General features: G+C 42.4%; 4 protein-coding genes across 5 annotated transcripts in view; 2 read left to right on the top strand and 2 right to left on the bottom strand.

Moving 5' to 3' along the window:
* The window catches only part of LOC142547598 (glycine-rich protein 3 short isoform-like), a 38,254-nt gene extending 22,568 nt beyond the window's left edge, over positions 1-15,686 (top strand). The window contains exon 3 of the mRNA XM_075655963.1: positions 15,530-15,686. The gene's annotated coding sequence lies outside the window, so the exon portion shown is untranslated. The remainder of the gene's footprint in view (positions 1-15,529) is intronic.
* On the bottom strand, positions 5,057-5,467 carry LOC142544437 (uncharacterized). The gene has a single exon (XM_075651486.1). The coding sequence runs from the start codon at positions 5,465-5,467 to the stop codon at positions 5,057-5,059; it is 411 nt and encodes a 136-aa protein (XP_075507601.1).
* On the bottom strand, positions 5,721-10,303 carry LOC142544436 (uncharacterized). The gene is made up of 7 exons (XM_075651484.1): positions 9,280-10,303; positions 9,100-9,164; positions 8,804-8,987; positions 8,140-8,252; positions 7,685-7,896; positions 6,160-6,329; positions 5,721-6,109 (listed from the first exon to the last, which is right to left on the bottom strand). The coding sequence occupies exons 1-7, from the start codon at positions 10,301-10,303 to the stop codon at positions 5,721-5,723; spliced, it is 2,157 nt and encodes a 718-aa protein (XP_075507599.1).
* On the top strand, positions 14,599-15,686 carry LOC142547596 (glycine-rich protein-like). 2 transcript variants are annotated; one of them, XM_075655961.1, is made up of 3 exons: positions 14,602-14,763; positions 15,200-15,241; positions 15,284-15,686. In XM_075655961.1, exons 1-3 carry the CDS (start codon positions 14,652-14,654, stop codon positions 15,475-15,477), a joined length of 348 nt encoding a protein of 115 aa, XP_075512076.1. In that variant the 5' UTR covers positions 14,602-14,651; the 3' UTR covers positions 15,478-15,686. The 2 variants fall into 2 exon arrangements, with proteins under 2 accessions (XP_075512075.1, XP_075512076.1); XM_075655960.1 differs by having other exon boundaries at positions 14,599-14,763; positions 15,200-15,686.
* Positions 15,687-15,886: the final 200 nt, after the last annotated feature.

The raw sequence follows: 15,886 nt of genomic DNA, 5'->3' as shown, positions 1-15,886 counted from the left end.
CAAAAAATCCAACATATTGAATGAAAAACAAATATTGATAAATTATAGAATAAAGTCAAAACAAGTCAACTTACTTGATATTTACGGGAAATTTAGGGTCCGATTCTAACAAGTGTCACTAGTCCAGACGCAGGTTTCAAAATTGTCTCAAGCCTGAAATCATGAATAAGACCGTTAGAAGGGGGCCAGGAGGGTGTCCTGGCGTAGCCCCTCCGACGCTCAAGTCAGAGACTGAGGATATAAGTGGAGAGCAGCTAAGGGTGCTGTTGAAAAACAATATAGTGAATGAATCAACTGAACACTCAAACCTGATATTTATAGGAGAATACATGGGCCCTTGATGGGCCTGCCTTCCATTTGGGCTAGGGATGGGCCAAGGCCCAAGGGTAGTGGGCCCATCCATGGGGTAGCACCAATCTCCTCTTCCCGAATCGAACTTAATCGTAGGTTCAAAGTTCGATTAATTGTGTTGTCCTCGGTTTATCGGGTACGAGTTGTGCATTCTTCCCTTGCTGCCCATTTGTCACCATAAATTTGGAAACAAATTATGTTGCAATTCTATCCTGAATGGAAAGATTTGGTCTGGCTTCCCCTATAAATAGAGGTCATCTCCTTACTTCATTATCACTTCTCCCCCACAATTCCTCGCCCTTTCTCATACATCGACTCGCCCGTACGCTAGCTCGCACCTCACCCACCGAACCCTCGCCCTGCACCAGTCTCGTCGCTCGCCCGACGCCGCCGAGCCCTTGCCCCCTCTCCTTTCACACCAGCCTCGTCGCTCGCCCCATGCAGCCCTGCCCTCGCCCTTTCTCCCCTCGCCCCTCGCCCCACGTCGCAAAGCCCTCGTCCCCTCGCCCTGCACACTAGCCTCGCCGCTCCCTCCATGCAATCGAGCCCTCGCCCTTTCTCGCCAGCGCCTAGCCTCGCCCGCACGTCTCCCTTCTCGCCCCTCGCCCCGCACACGCCCTCACCCCATCTCCCAACGCCTAGCCACGCCCGCACGCCTCCCTTCTCGCCCCTCCCCTCACCCCATCTCCCCTCGCGCCCTTGCGCACCCTAGCCCCATCGCGCCTCGTCCACGCCAGTAGCCTCGCCCCTCGCTCCAGCGCTCCAGCCTCGCCCACAGCCTCTCGCCCTCGCCGAGCGCGCCCTCGTCCTCGTCGAGTGCGCCTATCTCCTCTTCCCCTTGCCGCCCTCGCCCTCGCCCGAGCGCCTGTCTCACCACACGCCCTCGCCTTGCCTACCGCCCGTATGCCTACACGCCCTTGAGCGCTTTCCCCTGCCGCCACGCGCACGCCCTGGCCCGAACGCTTGTCTCGCAGCACGCCCTTGCCTCGCCTACCGCCCGCACGCTTACACAACCTCGAGCGCTCACCCCTGCTGCCGCACGCACGCCTGCATGCCCTCGAGCACTCGCCCTTGCCACCGCGCGCCTGTGTCCGCACGTACACCCTAGTGCATTTCATTCGGACGACCCTGTGCTCGTCACCGGCTCGTTTGTGCGGTCCCATTTCTCGGATATTTTCCACGTCTCATCCGGATCAGTTCTCTCCTTTACTTGTTTGATTACCCTTAATAGTTATGTCTTCTTCCACTTCCGAGTCTAGTTCTTCGAGTGGTTCTGAGAGATCTAACGGGTCTAGCAAGAGTAGGAATTCCGTAGAAGATCCTGAATTCACCCTTGATTCTCATGAGGATGAAGTCACCACCCACAGTCGCCCTGGTAAAGAAGTTCGTCATGTGACCCAACAGATGAATATATCGAACGCAGATAACTTATGGTACGGTCACTTGTTGTCCCACATCCCTCATAATAGCGAGTTAAAACTTAAGACTTTGTGGCATATTCCTTCCTCCCAGTAGATCATCATTCCAACCCCTGAGGACCGACCCTACCTAGCCCCCAAGGACTGCTATACTTTCTTTCAGCACCATCTCGATGCCGGTCTTCGTTTTCCCTTATGTGACATCCTTCGGGAGTTTAGCAACTACTATAAGGTACATCTAGGTTTACTCACTCCCAATGCATTCCGCTCGATATGTTGTTTCGTCGTGTTATTCCGGGTCTTAGACCTTCCTTTAAGTTGCACCATGTTCTCCTACTTTCTGGTCTTATCCAAGTTGAAAGAAGGATCTTTCTATGTGACCTCTCGGTCTAGCCATAAACTTTTTGATGGTCCCCCCAGTCATGTGAAGGACTGAAAAAAATATTTCTTCTTTTCCCCAAAGATTGACTTGTTTTACGGATTGGTACCATACCTTCACCAAACCTAATCTTTCCAAGGGTTAAACAATGGCAAAGATCATCCTCTTAGCCGCTCCTTCAACCACAGACGCCAACCTACTAGGCCAGAGATGGGCATACGCCCTAGCCACGCTTGAGAAACCGAGTCCGCTCTAAGCCAGTTTGAAGTGAGTTAAGGTCTTTCTCAGTTCGGGTCTTCCTTCTTTCATGAGTTTAGGAGTGAATGAGCTAAGCCAGATCGCAATTCCTAACTTGAGCAAGAAAGATAAGGATTATCTGCGCATAATGAGACTATTAGAAGATCGATGCTTTAGTGTTCCCCAACTCTTATCAGAGGATCTCTTGTGCCACATCGGGTTAAGTCCAGCAAAAATTAAGCTGAAGGATAATGCCGGTAGATATTTTTATTATTTCATCTTTCTTATTTTTCTTTTGCTTATCACGTTCCTTGATAATATTCTCATCTGGTTCATTGTCTTTGTTTGCAGGTATTAGAGTTATGAATGTCTTATTTCTCCATTAGATTGCGAAGAAGAAGATCGAGGATTCATCGTCAGTACCCCAGAATTTTGTTGTCCCAGCTGCCAAGACAGGGATGAAGGGAACGTGCTCTTCCACTGCGACGAATCCTGCTGGCTTGCCTACCCCTGCGAAGAAAAGGAAGGCATGCTCATCCTCCTCCTCCCAGGAGCGAGCCTCCTCCCCACGTCCTCAGGCTGAATCTCATCCTTCATCTGGCAATGAGAAGACGTCTACTGATCCCGGCCCGTCAGTCCAACAGGGAGGGAAGCGCAAGATCTCCGAGATCTCAATCACCTCGTCCCCAGAGGCGTCTGGATCAAACGATGAGCATCCTGCTGGGCCGACGATACATCCTTTGTATACCCCGGAGTCATGTATCGTGGGTCGGGGCCCCACTCACATAGCTCAAAAGCTGTTATTTCAGCTCCCCTCCTCCATGGATGCAGCTTTCCTGGGTTCATTGGGATGGTCTGATTTATCCCGTCGGACATGCAACAGTATTAATGAGGTATATTTTTCCTTCCAACTTAATATTAGATGTATGATTGATATTTCTCTTGTTCTCTTACTTTATTCTTATTGATTCAGGGCATGCTGTATCTCGGGTAGTTGGCCGAGCGCGCCGACATTATCTGGTCCCGCGCCCGCCGTGACTTACGTGAAGGTGAGGTTATTCGCGAACAACTCCAGGCGACCATAGACGAGGCGAAAGCGACACATGTTAAGGAGCTTTCGGAGTCCCAAGATCGATGTGGCGAGCTTTTGAAGAAGAAACAGGAGTTTCAGCTAATGACAGAGGACCAAGCTAAAGAGATCCAGAAGCTGAAAGAAGAGTTAAAGAACTCCCAAGCTGAACTTAAAGACACCAAGGCACAACATGCTGCCGAAGCCTCGTCCTTCAAAGAAAACTTTCTCAAATCTGAAGAATTCGTCGAGACTTGTGGCCTAAGAGCTTTTCACTACTTGGAGGTTGGTTTTGAGGGTGCAGTCGACCTCTTCAAGGCTCAAGGCTACCCTCCAGCCGGCGCTCCCACTGACTTCATCAGCCTTGAGGACTTTGTAGCGAGTCTCTCTCTTGATCTCTAGACCATGATCTTTTACTCATGGTATTTTCTCATTTATGCAGACGATGTATGCCCTCGGGCTATATTTGTTACGTACTGTGCTGCTTTACTTTCCGTACTACTATGCGATTATGGATTTCGTGATGCTTATATTTGATTATTTTCTTTTGCACACTTTTGGCATGTATGGAACTTGCTTTATGTAACATTGAGTATTTTGTATTTGAATTTACTTCTTCTTCCGAGTTTATCCCTGATATTATTAAACCACTAGGGCAAATAAAATCTCTGACTCACCTTCTCTTCTACTAGGCATACCTTAAGCAGGTAAATTTAATTTTTTCCCTGCACTCTGCTCCTCTATTAGGAGATACCTTAGTAGGAAAATTTAATTTTTCTCATGCATTCTGCTTCTTTACTAGGCAATGCCTTAATAGGAAAATAAAATTTTTCTCATGCACGCTTCTCCTTTACTAGGCGATGCCTTAGTAGGAAAATAAAATTTTTCTCCTGTAAGCTTCTCCTCTACCAGGCGATGTCATAGTAGGAAAATATAATTTTTCTCCTGCACTCTTCTCCTCTACTAGGCGATGCCTTAGTAGGAAAATAAATTTTTTCTCCTTCACGCTTCTCCTCTACTAGGTGATGTCATAGTATGAAAATTAATCTTTTCTCCTGCACGCTTCTCCTCTACTAGACGATGTCTTAGTAGGAAAATAAAATTTTTCTCATGCACGCTTCTCCTCTACTAGGCGATGTCTTAGTGGGAAAATAAAATTTTTCTCATGCACGCTTCTCCTCTACTAGGCGATGCCTTAGTAGGAAAATAAAATTTTTCTCCTGCAATATGCTCCTCTACTAGGCGATGCCTTAGTAGAAAAATAAAATTTTTCTCCTTCAATCTGCTCCTCTACTAGGCGATGCCTTAGTAGGAAAATTTAATTTTTCTCCTGCACGCTGCACCTTTACTAGGCAATGCCTTAGTAGGAAAATTTAATTTTTCTCCTTCACTCTGCTCCTTTACTAGGTGATTGTCTTAGTAGGAAAATTTAATTCTTATCATTCTCGCAATACAACAACATTCATGAACTAAACAGAAAAACTTGAACTGAACAGAAGAATTTGATTTTTTTGAATTCCAACTGATTACATGAGAAAATTAAAAAAATGAAATACATCAACGATAGAATCAAGAATGATACTTCCTAAGGTGATAAGCAATTCAGGGCCTCTTCGAAGCCTTGTCTTGTGCATCCTCCAAGTAATAGGCTCCAGAGCTCAGCCTCTCGATTACTTTGAAGGGACCCTCCCACTTTGGTTCCAACTTTCCTCTCTGCTCTTCTTGCACCTTCCTTAGGACCAAGTCGCCTACCTGAAAGCTTCTCTGAACGACCCTCCGATTATAAGACTGTGCAATGCGGTTTTTATAAGCTTCCATGTGAATGCTTGCAACCTCCCTCTTCTCTTCCAAAAGATCAAGGTCAGTCGCCTGTCTCGTATCATTATCTTCATTATAAAACATTACTCTTGCTAATTCAAATCCAATTTCATCCGGGAGTACTGCCTCATTACCATAGACCAAACTGAAAGGGTTTCTTTGGTTCCTTCTCTCGGAGTGGTTCGGTATGTCCATAAGACACTTGGGAGTTCATCCACCCAATTGCCCTTAGCTTTTCCAAGTCAAACTTTCAAACCCTGCACCAGCGTCTGATTAGTCACCTCCACCTGCCCATTACTCAGCGGGTAAGCTACAGATGTAAAGACTTGTTGGATCTTCATCTCTTTACACTAAGCTTGGATCTTGGCCCCTTGGAACTGTCTCCCATTATCGGATATCAGTCTCCTAGGTACCCCGTATCTACATACTATACTCTTCCACAAGAACTTCAGGACGTCATTCTCAATGATTCTGGCCAAAGGCTCTGCTTCCACCCATTTTGAAAATAGTCGACCGCTACCAATAGGAACTTCTTCTGAGCAGGAGGTATAGGAAAAGGCCCCACAATATCCATTCCCCACTGGTCAAAAGGGCAGGCGTCCGCGATAGCCTTCATCACCGCGGTCGGCCGGAGATGCAACCAGGCATGCTGTTGACAACTATCACAGGACATCACTAATTCTTGAGCATCATGCAGCACTGAGGGCCAACAATAACCGACGAGCAACACCTTTCTTGCCAATGCATAAGCCCCCAAATGATTTCCACAACATCCCTCGTGAACTTCTCGGAGTACATAATCAGCCTCTTGATAACTCAAGCATCGAAGAAGCGGCCCTACAAAAGACGTTCTATACAACACTTCTCCGACTATCACATAATGTGACACTTTGTCTTCAACTTGCGAGCTTCACGAGGGTTATCAGGAAACTTTCTCTCTTTCAAATAATCAATTATACCAGTCCTCCAAACCTCCTCCTCATGTTCAGCTGCAGGCGTACTCGTGTGAGGTGTGAGTTCGACTTGGAATACCACATCCCTAGTCTTCCTAAAACACCTACTCGTTTTAAAATGCGGAAATATTCTTTTTAAAAAAACTCTCATTTTGAAAATAACATTTAAATAAATCGCATGCATGCAATCCTACTTAAAAACATCATTTAAAAGTTATCATCATTAATTACCAATAAAATATACGGAGTAAAGACGGGTAAAAATCCTAACATCATCTGTAAAATGAAACAGCGTATAAATCAATGTATCTTTTCCAAAACATAAAATCGTATAAGTGTGGAAAATCATAGGCCCTCAAGTCGTCTCGCCCACCAGGTCCGCTGACTCAGAGTTCAGCACCTCCTGTCTCCTGCTCAAAATGCTCACCTGCACCACACACGCCTAGTGAGTCTAAAGACTCAACACACATGTACCAGTAATAACGAGTACATATACAGACACACAGCAGTGAAAAATAGCATAATCAACATACATTTCATGTTCGTGGTAAAAGCGTATGCATAATCGTGACCTGTCAAAACATGATAAAAATTGTAGCATGCATAATCATATCAGCATATACGTGTTAAATTTCTTAATTTGAATTCCGTTTATTAGCTGTGACTTTCGTATCTTCATGTCAGTCGATAGATCCATCTACGCGTAACCGCGGTACCCGGCGACGAGGATCATCAGCGACAGCATTACCCGCCCACTGAGTCCCAGCCTTACATGTCATCGTGTCATTCATCACTTAAATAAAAGCATGCGTATACGTAATTTTTTTCCATTTAAACCAAGCATGCATCATAATTATCCTAATAGCATAAAAATCGTAAACATGATGCATAATCATTTAAAAAATCATAATTTGTGCTCAGGGCGCTGCCAGGACCAAAATCTCACCTCGGGTGCAAAATGACCATTTTTCCCCTGGAAACCCAAAAATTCTCGTTTTAACCCTGAACCTCTAAAATTGACCCGAAGCTTACTAAACTCCTTAAAATGTCCCAAAACATTTTTTAAAAGTATCCCTAGATGTAAACTCGAGCCAAAATCAGAACTTAACTGATTCGTTTTAAAACTTGGACTGAGGTCCCGGTTTTAACCCGAATCGAATCGAAACTTAACCAAAACTTTTCCAAATTTTTATCACACCTTAAAAACACATAAAAGATCCTAAAATACTAATATGGGCCTAAAATCTTATGTCTAAAATTTCCAAAAATTTCCCAAGGTTCGGCCCTCTCTTATTTCGCCCCTTCGCGCGCCCCTTAAACTCAAACTCACGCTCACTACTCAACCCCAAAGCACCAGCCCTGAACTAGCCTGTCATGGATCTAGACCAGGCCCTACTGAACCCACATAAGTCATGGTAACCGCCCCATGCAGCCTTAACAAGCCACTAATGCGAACAACCCTCTCCACACACCACCCAAACTCCCACTCCACAAGGCATGCAGCCGACTTGTCGATGGTCCCAGCGGCTGTGGCCTCTTCCAAGACTGTGACTCAGACCCACCAGGGTCTGGTCTTGGCCTCGTTTCAGCCCTCACACTAACCTTTCCATCCCCAGCCCGACCGCAGCCCCTACCGAACGAAACCAAGCCATACTCCCTCGATCTCGCCCCCTACAACAACACCGATCAGTTTCACTCCAATGTTCCATTATGACACAACCCTTAGCCTCTGAATAGCCCTGAGCCGCAGCCCCTTGCATCTCAAACAAAAAGAACGTGAGCAGTAATTGTAAGAATGCCAGAAACCCATGAAAAAATCACTAATCCTCCCTACACATACCTGGATCGAGAGTTTTACATGCATAAACACATACACATCAATAATATAACGTGGATGATGCAGAAAAAGGTTACAAGCGCGCCTTGTGATGTTTTGGAGTGCAAGAACGTGACAAGGGACCCGGAACAAGTTTGTCTTTGCAAGGTTACGTGACCACCAAAGTTTTCCTCAATGAAAAGCTCTGAACCTGAGAGAAAAATGCAAAATTGTGCTTAGTAGCTTATTTATATAGATAAGATTAGTTAATGGGCCAAAATTTGCATTTTAAAACTTTTAAAAGGGTTTTAAGTCCATTAAGCTTAAAAGTATGCCCATTAAATCCAAACGCATTCCCGAAAAATATTTTGTGTTGGAAAGTTTTTAAAAATAATAGCCGAAGCCAAAAAAGTTCCGTGATTCGATAAAATTCAGGTATCGTTAAAAATAACATCCTGCGGGTAAAAATACCCAAATAAAATCCCATTTTTGAAAATTCAACTTAAAAACACCTTATATTAATTTATAAAAATAAATCGTGTAATAAGAATAATTTTCCTGAAAATTCTCCGGTCTCCGTACCTCGTTCAAGCGTAAAATGCACTTAGAAAACCCTAATGCATGCATTTCTAAAATTTCATGAATTAAATCCTATCATGCGTGAAATTGCATAAAATGCATAAAAATAATTAAACACATAATTTAAAATAAAATCCTAGATCGCATGCAGTCAGGTACGTGAATTAAATTCATGGACCTTACATTTCCAACTTCCCATTTTTCCGGCCATTTTGGCTAAAGTGTCCGCCTTTTCATTTTCTTTCATGGTAATCTGTTCGAACGTAATCTCTGTGAATTTCTCTCTGACTCTGTCTACTTCTTGAGCATATTCAATAAGTTTTTCATCTTTCATATCATATATTCCCTTCATCTGCTGTGCTACCAGCTGTGAGTTAGAAAAAACAAGTACCCGGGTAGCTCCCACGTTTCTGGCTGCTCAAAGTCCTGCCAACATAGCCTCATACTCTGCCTCATTTTTGGATGTTCGAAAGTCCAACCTTACTGCTAACTTCACCTCCTCCCCAGCTGGCAAAATCAGTACTACTCCCACCCCATTGCCATCCTTCGACGAGGAACCATTCACACACAGTTTCCAAGGGTCCTCATTCTCCTGATGCACGGTCTCGGCCAGAAAATCGGCTAATTATTGCGCTTTAATAGCTTTTCTCGGCTCATACTGGATGTCGTATACTCCCAGCTCAGTAGTCCACTTCCAGACATATCTGAATGAGTTAAGATCCTCCCCAATGGACTGTTGGTGAGCACCACAATTGGATGAGATAGGAAGTAGGGTCTCAAATGTCTCGCTATCATCACTAAGGCCAAAGCCAATTTTTCCAACTCTGAGTATCTTATCTCCACCCCTTTGAGTGCATATAAAACATAACAGACTGGCTGTTGAGTCGATCCCTCTAGCTTGACCAGGACCGAACTCACAGCTCTCTCGGTGGCAGATAAATATACCCACAAAGCCTCGTCTGCTACCGGTTTGGCCAGGACTGGGAGCTCAGCAAGATACTTTTTCAAATCTCCAAAAGCTTTCTCACAATCCGGATTCCATTCAAATTTTTTCGCCTTTCGCAAAGTCCGGAAGAACGGTAAGCTTCTGTGAGCAGATCTCGAGATAAACCTCGCCAGCGCAGCAATCCTCCCTACTAACTTTTGCACATCATTGGGTCCTCGTGGAGGAGCCATATCTCGAATAGCTCGAACTTTCTCGGGGTTAGCCTCAATCCCCCTCTCTGTCACCATATAACCCAGAAACTTCCCACTCCTCACCCCAAAGATACACTTCTGAGGGTTCAACTTTAGCCCATAGGACCTGAGGGTGGAAAAGGTCTCCACTAAATCAGGTATGAGCTGGGTGGAATCCCTTGACTTTACCATGATGTCGTCCACGTACACTTCGACATTCCTTCCCACCTGCTCATAAAAGACTCTATCCATCAATCGTTGATACGTGGCTCCGGCATTTTTGAATTCGAATGGCATGACCACATAACAAAAAGTCCCTTCAGAAATGATAAAACTCATTTTATCTTGGTCCTCCACAGCCAAGGGGATTTGGTGGTACCTCTGATAAGCATCCAACATGCACATATATTGGTGTCCAGCTGTGGAGTCCACCAATTGATCTATCCGAGGCAAAGGATAGCAATCTTTAGGACATGCCTTGTTGAGGTCTCTGAAGTCTACACACATCCTCTACTTCCCTGAACTCTTTGGGACTAGGATGACATTCGATAGCCAAGTCGGAAATTGCACTTCCCGAATGTGCCTAGCCTCAAGGAATTCACCTACCTCTTTTCGTATAACTTTATCTTTCTCAGGCTTGAAGTGTTTTTTCTTCTTTTTACTGGGCGGGCATTCGGCAAGATGTTCAACCGATGCTCCGCCACGTCCGGGGCCGTCTCAGTGAGCTCTTGAGTTGACCAAGCGAACACGCTGAAATTGTCCTGTAAGCAAGTAATGAGTTTATCCCTAACACTTGGGTCAAGGTCAGGGGCTATTCTAAACATCTTCTTTTCGGGTCTTAGCGCTATGACCTCCGGCTCTTCATCCATCACCTCCTGAACCTCCCTCCTCACCACGGACAACCCGCTCCTCCCCCTTCTAATCATATTCACCTCCACATGTGCCCTCTTTCCCTCTTCCTTCACTATTCCTTCATAACACCGACGCGTGACCTTATGGTCCCCGCACAAGACTCCAACCCCTTTCCCTACAGGAAACTTCAGCTTCTGATGATATGTGGACGCTACAGCTCTGAAATCCTTTAGGGCTGGTCGCCCCAGAATCCCATTGTACGCTGATGGGGTGTCCACCAAGGTAAATGTTGTCATCTTTGTTACCTGCCGAGGCTCATGTCCCAAAGATAGAGGAAGGACAATCTAACCCAGTAGCGGGATGGCATGTCCTACAAACCCATATAGAGGAGTAGAGATCGGCTCAAACTCAAATCCCTCCACATTCATTTGATCCATAGTGCTCTTGAACAAGATATTCACAGAGCTTCCATTGTCAATAAAGATTCGTGCCACAGCGTAATTGGCAAGGTGGCCGTCATTACCAAGGCATCGTTATGTGGAGCCACAACGCCTCGGAGGTCCTCCGGTCCCAAAACTGAGGACAAGATCCTGGGGTAGTTCCGCATCTCTAGATATTTCAAAGTTTTCCAACCTTCTCCCATGTTTGACCGTCGGAAATTTAGAGGAAACCCTTCTTCCAAAATGGCCAGTGAAAAAGGACTTCCTCTCTTGGGGGCCGGCGCTCTGCTTCCAACTGTTGTCTCAACATCCGTATTTCCTTGCATATCTCTCTCATCTCATTAATTTCCCCACTTTGGAGGGGTTGCGTCTCTTCAACCCTGCTTTGGTGGCCTTCGGCATTTTTCTCTCGCTCCTGGAGAGTGGCATGTTCCTCAGCAAACATAGATTCTAGGTTCATCTTCATAGCCTCATCCACTGTCTGAGTAATAAATTGGCCCAACTATTCCAGGGTCAAGTTCCACACATTCTCATTGGGACGTGGTTGCTCGGCCCTGGTCTCGTGACGAGGTTGTTCAATTCTTGTCTCCTGACGGGGTTGTTCCTGCCTCGTCTCAAGACGTAGCTATTCCTGCCTCGCTTCAATATGAGACTGTTCGGGTCCCATCTGAGGACGCGATGATGCCGAGTTAACTCTTCTGCTCCGTATCCTCCCTACCATCTCTATGTCTCAACTCAAATGTTCCCACAGAAGGCTCCAAGTGATACTCAAGGAAAATTTAGGGTCCGATTCCAACAAGTGTCACTAGTCCAGACGCAGGTTTTAAAATTGTCTCGAGCCTGAAATCACAAATAAGACCGTTAGAAGGGGGTCAGTAGGGTGTCCTGGTGTAGCCCCTCCGAAGCTCAAGTCAGAGACTGAGGGTATAAGTGGAGAGTAGCTAAGGGTGCTGCTGAAAAACAATATAGTGAATAAATCAACTGAACACTCAAACCTGATATTTATAGGAGAATACATGGACCTTTGATGGGCCTGTCTTCCATTTGGGCTAGGGATGGGCCAAGGGTAGTGGGCCCATCCATGGGGTATCATTATTGAACTAAAATTGTAATTTTTTTCTAAAACAATTTAATGAAATATGTTTAATTTTTGCATCATAGAGGTTTTCAACCCTTCGACATTCATAGGCATATTACTATATTTAATCCACATGTCCCAAAAGCTCGATTTCATATCAAGCAAAATAATCAACAATTTATACTTCACTACATTCATTTGTACATGAAAGGTTTTTGCTACAATTGTTGTTATATTTAGATATGTAAACGAATCGAATCGAAATAAATCAATTCGAATATGAAGAAAATTTTAAAGTCTGAATTATGCTCGAATAATATATGTGAGAACCCAAATTTTTGGGCATGTAATTATTTATTTAAATACATGTACAAGAATTTATTTTCGAGTTATTGTATTATTGTAAAAATAATAAATATAAAAATAATAAGTAATACATGATATTTTAAATTTCAATCCAATAAATATATAGAATTCGAAACCCAGTGCAAGACATATATTTATTTCAAAAATTAAGGCTGAGATATCAACCAAATTTGGAAGAAAATATTACATACAATACAGTTTTTCTCAACAAGGAAGCATATTGAAATTATGAAAAACATCTCGTAATTTATGGAAGGAGCATATAAAAATTTTGGAAGGAATATCATCCCAATTATGATAAGATTTTCACCTCACCCCTATTAATACCACACAAGGTCATTCAAAATTTACACCATTCCATATTTTCGAAAAGTTGATCTCCAAGTGCTGCTGAATTTTCGAATTTTTGCACTCAAAGATCTGTCGAGTAGCGAAGCTCTGATGCAGTCCAGATCTAAGGAGCATTCGAAAATCCAAGCCAAGAAGCAGCGCCCTTCGCGTTTTTAGCATCCAGATATGAGGTAAATGGGCTTGTTTTGAAATATGTTGTGTAAAAATTATTTTGTTTTTCACCGTTATTCTGTTTCTACCCCTTCTTGATACGATTATCGTACATTTTATGTTTTGACAATGTGAAGATTCAACTGGATATGTGTGAGAATCCCAATATGAGATATGTTTATGGCCCTTACACGATGGGATTGTGATCGTTATACGACATCGCCCCCTTAGAGTAGTAAAAATTTGGGATCGATATCAGTAGACCATGGAAAGTAGATGAATCTGAGTGCCTAGGCCAAATTATGTTTACGTATATGCTTATGATATGTTATATGAAATATGTAATGCATGATATGCTGCTTTTTCGAAGATAATGTGTATTTGTTATGTATGTGCTCGAATGACCTCTATTTACTTAGTGATGACCATATCACTCACCCCTTACTCTACATTTCTAAAATAAGTCAGAAGAGAAAATCGAGGAAACTTAACAAGACCAGTTTTGGTCCTAATAATAAGATGAATCAAGAAATTTATTTTATTTTCGCTTATTTAAGTATTTTATTTCCCGTTGTAAATGTTTCCGCATATTTTATCGTTTTAAGAATCTACGTTGTAAAGACAATTTTATGATTGATTATGAGTAATAAACTAGTTTTTGATTTATATTGTACTACGACTTTTGTTGTTTTCAATTGTGTGGTTGTAAAGCAATGTTGGTGTCAACTAGCCTCAGTCTCGGAACGTAACAATATATATTCAAGCTCGAAATATTTGAACTTGTTCTCTAGTTATTCAAACTATTGCTTGAAAGTTTATATTCAAAATGCTCGATATCTATATATTTAATATATAATTATATTACTAACAACTCACACACGCAATAATTTGCAAGCATAGATTTTTAGCAAAATTAATTATTTTTAAATATTTTAGTAATTAATTGTTATTAACAAATTATTTAGGTAATATTCTTATAACAATAAATATTGATGAAGAAAGGGAGCTTTTTATCCGTCTATTAAAATGACCAATTTAATTAGTTACTCTAAAGGGTTTGATGCATTATTGTTTATTACATAATAATATACATTAATAAAATATTAAAGCTCGTAAGTGGTTCTCGAACTATCTGAAAAAATAATTTGCATGGGATCGATTCATGAAAATAAGTTTAAACATTTTTTATTTGACTCGAATTTAATAATTTCGAATAAGAAATCAAATTTATTTTTCGAATCCGTCATTAATGAGTGAAAATTTATTAGCTTGTACTTACGAGATTCTAATTAAATTATATGATCACTATAAGAAAAATAAAACACTAACTATATGACAAAGTGCCTAAACAGCTAAATTATTGCATATATATGAACTTGCTTATTTCAAACCTGTAACACTCAAGTAATCAAAGATATATAAGATGGACTGTGTCTTCATACGCATTAAAGGCAGTTTCCAACAGCCAACTACATTATGGGCCTACGCGCCACATCTCATAAAATCTAATATTTTTACAATTATACCCAAAAATCTTGTGCCTCACATGTCTATAAATAGGAGACATATTCACCATATAATCCCATCCCAAACCAAAACAAATACATCAAAATTCGATATGGGTTACAAAGCACTTGTCTTTCTTGGCTTTTTGGTAGCCATGGCTCTCCTCATTTCCTCTGAGGTGGCCGCGAGAGAGTTGGCCGAGACCACCAACTCTGTTGAAGCAAGTAAGCATTTTATCGACTACGAATATAGACAACTAAGCATTACGGTTTACGAATTTTAGGTGTTTTTTTATCATTCAGGTAAAGATGAATCTGCACAATTTCTTTTTCGAAATTGGGTATCTGTTTGAGAACCAAAAGTATCTAAAGTTCATAAATCAAGAACCATTTTGACACATCGAAAATATATACTAGGGAATGAAAAATATATTGTAAACCCTCATTTGTTTTAGGACAGCATTAGTTTATGTCCTGTTTACATGTATGAATATTAACAAATTTTGCGATTAAGAGATGCATGAAAATTATTTTATGTCGTGTTTATATGGATGAGTTCCATTCGTACCAATTCACAATTAAATTACACTACCAATAAAAAATCCAGAGTCATTATTAATTCTTGTAGTGAATTACGGACTAATCATGGTAATTTATACAGGCCAGGAAACGGAGGAAACTGAAGTTGGAGATCAATATGGAGGTGGATATGGACGCGGCCGAGGTGGATACGGAGGAGGACGAGGTGGGTATGGAGGCGGCCGTGGCGGCCGAGGTGGATATGGAGGCGGTGGTCGCGGTGGATATGGAGGCGGCCGAGGTGGACGCTGCCGCTATGGCTGCTGCGGCGGAGGTAGATACGGTGGGGGTTGCAGGTGCTGCAGCTACGCCGGGCAAGCTGTGGATCCTGACTTTGTTGAAGACGAAACTCAAAACTAAATTAACAAAGCCAGCCCAAGATATTCTCAAATAATGCAGTTTATATGTGAAGAATGATGAATAAAAGAATTGCATGGATGAATTATCTTGTAATCTGTTCATGTAATGGTAATATTCTGTGGAAGTACATAATTGGACTGTGCAACCTTTTGCACAACCAAAGTTAAGACACTGTGTTGTGGTTTTATATATGTGGATCATGTTTTGTATTTGGTATATTTCAGAACATGTCAGTATATATATATATACATATACATATATATACACACACACACACAGCTATGGTTTATATCAGCATTAAAACCTCGATCTTAATTATAAATAACGATGATATCATCTCGAAGAAAACTGAAGTACAAATAGCAAACAAGATTTAAATTGATTCACCATCAACGTGACTTGTAAGCAC

The sequence above is a fragment of the Primulina tabacum genome, chromosome 5 (assembly GCF_025594145.1).
Source record: "Primulina tabacum isolate GXHZ01 chromosome 5, ASM2559414v2, whole genome shotgun sequence".
Classification (NCBI taxonomy): Eukaryota; Viridiplantae; Streptophyta; class Magnoliopsida; order Lamiales; family Gesneriaceae; genus Primulina; species Primulina tabacum.
This window is presented reverse-complemented; position numbering and strand designations above follow the sequence as displayed.